The sequence below is a fragment of the Pseudorasbora parva genome, chromosome 18 (assembly GCF_024679245.1).
Source record: "Pseudorasbora parva isolate DD20220531a chromosome 18, ASM2467924v1, whole genome shotgun sequence".
Taxonomy (NCBI): Eukaryota; Metazoa; Chordata; class Actinopteri; order Cypriniformes; family Gobionidae; genus Pseudorasbora; species Pseudorasbora parva.
In genome coordinates this window covers 7,179,393-7,186,617 of record NC_090189.1, presented here as the reverse complement: position 1 = coordinate 7,186,617, position 7,225 = coordinate 7,179,393, and the positions used below count along the sequence as shown (strand labels likewise).

Genomic DNA, 7,225 nt, shown 5'->3' with positions numbered 1-7,225 from the left:
ATTGGTATTTAAAACATGCAGTGTTTGGAGGGGGGGCGGGGCTTGTGCGTGTCCAACCATGTTCTTGTGTGACAGGTTTCCCCTCGTGGTTGCTATGCTGGATGCTATGCTGTATTGCTAGAACTACAATGTAGAATGTTGTGTGATAGAGGACCATCCGCCAACAGCACACAAGCGGGTCGTGAAGGACGCACCAGGAATTATTCGTATTTGCCCCACCAAGGCCCGAAACACATGCAAGCGGCAACGTTTTTTGCTATGATAAAACTGTTACGATGTTTACAGCTAGCACTGTGAACAATAGCACATCTGGAATAATGGTGCAGACGTTTGAACACCGTCCCCCACTTGAGCACTGAAGTTTGCAAAAATGCACATTAAAAAAAGGGAAGCATGCTTGCAATGTGTAGGTCTCTGGCCTTGTGCTTTATTTATTTATTTTATTATTTTTACAAAATACAAATATTTTTATTATACTTTTTGAAACTTCTGATTTAGTGTCTTTTAGGTCAAATTTGCATATTAAGCCAAATGCAAAAAAATGTGGCCTAAAAAAACTAGATTTAATTTCAGCCAATGAGCTGTGTTTTTTTGCCTGTGCGTCGGCTCCTCCCCCTAGTGTTCTGTGTGCTGATTGGTGGATGATGGCTCGTGTTGATCGTTTACACAGGGTTATGTCCGTTGAAATGCCTTAAGTATTTAACAATCATAATTTATTACTAACTGTAGATATTGTGGGTGCGTATTTAATTTTGTATAGTTTCATTTTTTGCAATGGAATCATATTTTATTTATTTAGAAATAACACAAAATGATTAAAACTCTTACCTCATGTTTGAGTTGGTTTGCGGGAATGCTTCGCATGCGGTTGGTCGTGTTCGTGTGTGTTTCTCCCTTTGGTGCTGTGACCTTACTGACATTCCGCTTGCTGATTGGTCAGACACGGCAGCGGAGTGGGAGTATTATGGGTTTTGATTCGCTGTCCTGTTTGCACTCTTAGTTTTCCAAGGCCACCCTCTCACTGGCATCGTTTTTTACCACTCTGGCGACCTTTGCAACAATCTTTCTTTTTCTTTCTCTCTGTAAGTCTTTCTTACATTGTTAATGTTTACATGATATTTACCTCTCCCGTCTCATAACTGTGTCTATAGTTAACTAGTGTTTATTCTTGTTAATGTTTACATCCTCTACTTGCTTGCATTCTCTTTTCTCATGCTTTTTCTGTCTTGAACAGTCTTAAATTGTTAATGTTTACATTGATGGGTGTGTTCAAAATCTAGTGAGCTTCCTTACAAAGGTTATTACCTTCTAAGGCAGCATACTAACCTCATAAGTGACTGTTTTGAAAACGCACTACATAGGCAGCAACAAATATATGACGCACAATAGTTTTTCATATTAGCAGATTGCTAAGCTAGCAAAGCGATATGCATAAAAATAAATTGCATGCACAAATATTGGCTAAAACAGTCCAATGTTAATTACATGGAACTGTTTTTATTAATACATTTGGGTACTAAAATTAATTAAATTTCTGATTGTGCCCGCATTCTCCACCATTTTTGACAGAGATTGTGCATATGGTGTTGTCTAGCCTAGGTCGGAGGCTCATTAGGTTTTGGCACAAGCCCATGTTTTTCTCTCAATCGCTCATTCCTTGTGCCTATTTCTGTTTTATTCTCAATCTTCATCTCTGATATTGTCAGTCAGCACTTTCAGACTGTCTCCAGGGCATGTGAAACCTCTTCCTAGTTTATTTTGCCAGTCTCTCTCTCTCTCTCTCTCTCTCTCTCTCTCTCTCTCTCCTCTCTCTCTCTCTCTCTCTCTCTCTCTCTCTCTCTCTCTCTCTCTCTCTCTCTCTCTCTCTCTCTCTCTCTCTCTCTCTCTCTCTCTCTCTCTCTCTCTCTCTCTCTCTCCCCCTCCCCCCTCCCTGTCTCATGGCAGGGTCAGGACTAACAGAGTATGATAAAGCACAACAGATTTAAAATGCATGTTTTTCTCAGGTTTGAATATATACATGACTAAATAGAAATCTACAGCTACATAGAGAAAATAACTAGTGCAGATGTTCTACTAATGATATTAGAGGATTGATTTTTTTTGCTGCTGCTTGCATTTAAAAAACAATACAAAACCGACACAAAAAAAGACATTAATAACAATGTTATCCTAAAAGTGCCAGTGACAGGGGTGCCGCGTGCTGTGGGTGTTTTTTCACTAGCGGATTTTCTAGCAGAATATAGACTATTTATCATTCATATTAAAGCAATAGCGCCTCCTGCTGGTGTGACTGCTAGTACGTAACTGGTCGAGTAAAAAAGTCAGTGTAAAATGTTAGAATTCTCTTTTGGTGGAATTTTTGTACCTTATTTATTACTACTACTAATGATGAATTTAAAAGTGGCATTGCTAAAATGTTTTTGGTTTGTTTTCATTTTGTTTAATTTCAAAGCTTGTACATTATCCTTTTTGTATGTGCTCTTTTTGTAATAAAAACTGTTGAAATGCTTGAACGGCTGTTTTGTGTCTTGCACTTTTACTTTGCACATTTTGCTTTCAGTCATCGTTCTATATAATGTCATTGCTGAAACCTGGTTTTACATGGTTTCTGGATGGTCCAAGCAGGCTGGTTAAGATGGTGTGAACAAAGTGTAGATGCTGATTTGTAATGTGCACAGTGTTTTATATTTTTATTAGGATTTTAATTGTCAGTGTATTGAGGGAGCAGTTCACCCGTCTTAACAGTAGAGGGCCAAACAATCTCTTTTAAATGCCTAATGAGACAATATATGCACTGCACAATTCAAATACACACAAAATCAACATTTTAATGTACATTCACTTAAATACTGTCTCATCTTTGGCATTTATTTTTGAATATATTCCGTAAGAGAGGCAAGAGAGTGTATCATCTGTATATAATATGCTAATTTATTTGAATAATTTATGAAACCTCTTACATTCTCTGTTACCAAAGCAATGAATAATTCACTCTCACTTTTTTCTTCTAACACTGTTGTAGTTATGACACAGATGAACTAAGAATCATTAGAGTCAAGGTGAAATTGTGTTCGCAATGCAATATCCTTTTGCAATGAGGCATTTACTACGTTCAAAAGTTTGGGGTTGGTAATATTTTTAGTCTTTTTGAAAGAAGTTTATGCTTACCACGGCAGCATTTATTTGATTAAAAAACAGCAATATCGTGAAATATTATTACAATATACAATAACTGATTTCTATTTGAATATATGCTAAAATGTAATGTATTCCTGTGATCAAAGCTGAATTTTCAGCATCATTACTCCAGTCTTCAGTGTCACATGATCCTTGAGAAATCATTCTAATGTGATAATTTGCTGCTCAAGAAACATTTATGATTATTATTAGTGTTGAAAACAATTGTGCTGTGCAATATTTTTTAATGAAGAACATTTATTTGAAATAGAAATCTTTTGTAACATAAATGTCTTTACTGTTGCTTTTGATCAAATTAATGCATCATTGTGAATAAAAGTATTTCTTTCAACAACAAAAAAACGTACTGACCCCAAACCATTTTGATTTCATGTCAACTTTAAGACCTTTTAAGAAGTCTGAAGCCCCGTTTCCACCGAAATTACTGGAACTTTATTTAGACCCCAGTTTCTGAGGTCAAAACACACAGAGTAACACCCCAAAGTCCCTAGTTCCTGAGGAAAGTTCCTGTGGTGGAAACCCAGCTTTAAATAATAGTACAGATGAATCATGAACACTTTGCGAAATGTTTTATATTTTTGATAAATTAAATATTTACAATAATTTATTCATCTAAGAGACACACATAAACTCTCCCTGTCCATTCTATCCCTGGGTGTTGTCGTTATTCATAAAGGAGAGTTTATCCAGGTAGGTCATTACTTTGCACACTACCAAGCTATAATATGTCTCCATCATGCCACAGCCCCTCCCCTTTCCCGCTCCTAAATCCTGCCAGGCCACGCCCATCAGCCCCGCCCCCATTCTTGCCGAGCTGAATAGGAAGTTATAGCAGCAGGGTTTATAGCGAATGTGACGGTCGCCGGAAAACCGAGCGCTGTGAGTGGCCACCACGCCTGCCCGTCTTGCACACAGGCCAATCAGAACGTCGGAGGGGAGGGGCAGCGATACGTCCTCTGCGGCAACATAAACTTTTCTCACAACATCTTGAGACAGAAGGAAGGCCGGGCCAGAGCAGTAGTCTGGAAGATATTTATCAGTATACACCTGATAGGGCAGGTAATACGGTTTGTCGGGGTTTCTCTCAGGTGCGGCCCGATGGATGACCCTGCCCAGGTAAAGGTCATCCGGATGCGTTCTCAGTCCCAGCAGGTATGTTGTAAGTGCAGGAAGGTTTAAATACACAGAATCTTCAGAAAGAACGATAAATCGGGCTTGTGGGCAAAAAAGTAGGATCCAGCGAAACGCCATTTTTACTTGTTCCCAGTGTCTTCTCTGCCAGTCTACCCTTGAACCGTCTCCCTCGAACTGCACGATGTCACCATACCGTGCCGACTCCTCCCTCATAATCTCTTGCTCCACCCCTAAAGGGGAGGGGCCAGTAAAAAACAAAGTCCGCACGGCAACACGGTGCACCAAAGTCTGATTGGCCCAGGTGTTTCGGACCGCCTCCCTCCGGCTCAAGTTACCAGGGGAACTCAAGACCACCGTAAGGATGAGGAGGTCCTGATTATGAAGGCAGGGTTCTGTGTTAATGGGATAGAGCAGTGAGGTGTTGACCCTGGTCTCAGTCAGGTCCAGTTTGCGTGCACGCTCCCGAACCTCAAGGGCAAAGCGGTCACTGTAGGCGGCGGGAGAAGACTGCAAGAGAAACTCTTCGACTATGTCACCGCCAAACAGCAGCGCATGAAACAAGATGACGTTACACAACAGGAAACACCACTGATGAGTCTGCAGCCGAAACACACAGATCTGGGAGAGAAAGTGGAACAACAATGTGACCAAATTATCGCAACAACTTGAGATCAGAAGTCTTGCTGGTTCTACCAGTTAAGCAGGTAACCAGCACAGTCCATACTGAGACCTCACAGTCCATATTGAGTCTACATTGAGGATCCAAATCACAACATGCTGGATATACAGACCAGAGTATTCTAGAATTTATTAAAGAGGCTATATAGGCACATAGAAAGGAACAATAATAGGAGCTGAGGACAAATATTTACTTACCTTCATGATGTCCCTTTTAGGGTGCTTTTCTTTCTCCCTGTCTTCTCTTCTAGTTCAAAACTCCTTTTCGGTTTTCTCTCCCATGAACTAGTGTGCGTGCTGCTCACATGGACGTTGTTTCTTCAGTAAACTGACACCAGGCAGGTAATGGTAACATAACACAGTTCTGTCTCCACTGGGCAAAGATGTCCAGCTTCACCTGCAGTAATAATGGATGATGTCAGGATACATTACTCAAGAGAAACTCACAGACTGGCTCTTCCCAGATCGCTTATATTTCCCCCCCACCCATATCACTTAAAGCTGCTGTTTGTTCTGATCTAACATAACGTTTTGTATAATTTCAGATGTACAAAAAAAGTTGAAATGTACATACTATTAGGACTATATATTATGCTTGATTAGGATTTGTGTATCCTATAGTATATTTAAAGGAAGTGTATGTAAGATTGTGGCCAAAACTGGTACGACAATAACTATCCCCTTTTCCTCCTCCTGACTCGAGGTTGCCAGATTGGCTGCAGGATCAGCAGAAACGTTTGTAGCTGCAGCTGTGGTAACTAGAGCAGATCTGGCAACCCAGATGCTGAACCACTACTGACTTTGTGATTGGTCGATAGGTGGAGGGCGGAGCTTCAGGCCAAAACACAACATGTCAACATCAACATCAGTTGAGGGCTGCAACAACTTTTAAATGACAATATCCTGGCCGGACTACTGTTGTCAGGGTTATAAGTATTTGATATTAACATGATTTCTTAATGTCTAGTGACAAATAATGGCCATTTTATGAATCATTGAAATATATTTCTTACATACAGTTCCTTTAAAATATTAAACCAAGGATTGCGCCCACAAACCTTTGCACCAAAGTGCCCGTTCTAGTGTCGGCTCGCTGTGCCACTCCCTACCCCATGGAACGGATACGTGCGCTTATATCAGGGCTATTCAAATCTTACCCTGGAGGGCCAATGCACTGCTGAGTTTAGCTCCAACCCAGATCAAACACACCCACCTGTGATTTTCTAATGATCCTGGAGACATTGATTAGCATGTTCAGGTGTGCTTGATTAAGGTTGGAGCTAAACTCTGCACTGCATTGGCCCTCCAGGGTAAGATTTGAATAGCCCTGGCTTATATGCTCCAGTCGAGTTCCCCAGTTTGGCGAACCCTGTCGAGTCCTCCGTAACCCGCGGCAGTCAGACGTGGCGGAGCGTCTGACACCAGGTCTAACACTCGTATGCATTGTGGAACTTGTGTTAAGCTGGGTTCCATATGTAGTGACCCCCACAGCGGTCCCATATGTGTATTCTCCATGGTACGGCTCCCTACAGCGAGCCCGTGTCTTTCCCTTGGCAGAGCCCGCTCTGCCATCTCAGTGCGGTGACTGTCCCCCGCCCAATAGGGCTGGGGCTGCCCCTGGGACTCCCGTATGTTGTACTGTCCACGGCCAGTCCATACGCGTAATTTCCACACATTATCTCCTTCGGGGGAGTGTGGCTTCAGCAGCAGCCTCCAAGGGGCACGCTTTCCCAGCGTTATCCAATAGTCCACTGATTGGGTCTTGTGGGATGGCAGTGTGACTCTCCCTGCAGGAAATTCCCCACCCGTTGAGAAGGGGTCCGAGGAACTCCAGTAGGGCGCTGGAAGTGGTAGTAACTGTGGCGTTTTTCATAGAGATCCCAATTCGTCGGTCTAAGTCCGACGTACGTCGAACGTGAGACCGACTGAAAGGGAATGTCTCGGTTATGTATGTAACCCTCGTTCCCTGAAGGTGATTGCCTGGCCAGTCAGTTATTCCTTACTTAACTAATATATTAACTAATGTTAACAAATTATACATTATTTTAAAGTATTAGCCTATCAAAAAAGAGTTTTCTTTTGACTTTTTCAATTAAATTGCAAGTTGAAAATAAAACTCGATGGGTTGCATTTTGTGACGTGATCAGCTAGACTGGAATGGTAAAACTGTGTATGAAATCATTAGCCAGGGACAATTAAATCAATGATGCAGGTT

General features: G+C 41.5%; 1 protein-coding gene across 1 annotated transcript; it reads right to left on the bottom strand.

Annotated features, from left to right (window-relative positions):
• Positions 1-3,414: 3,414 nt before the first annotated feature.
• LOC137046934 (beta-1,3-galactosyltransferase 9) lies at positions 3,415-5,484 on the bottom strand. The gene is made up of 2 exons (XM_067424434.1): positions 5,209-5,484; positions 3,415-4,950 (listed from the first exon to the last, which is right to left on the bottom strand). Exons 1-2 carry the CDS (start codon positions 5,212-5,214, stop codon positions 3,844-3,846), a joined length of 1,113 nt encoding a protein of 370 aa, XP_067280535.1. The 5' UTR covers positions 5,215-5,484; the 3' UTR covers positions 3,415-3,843.
• Positions 5,485-7,225: the final 1,741 nt, after the last annotated feature.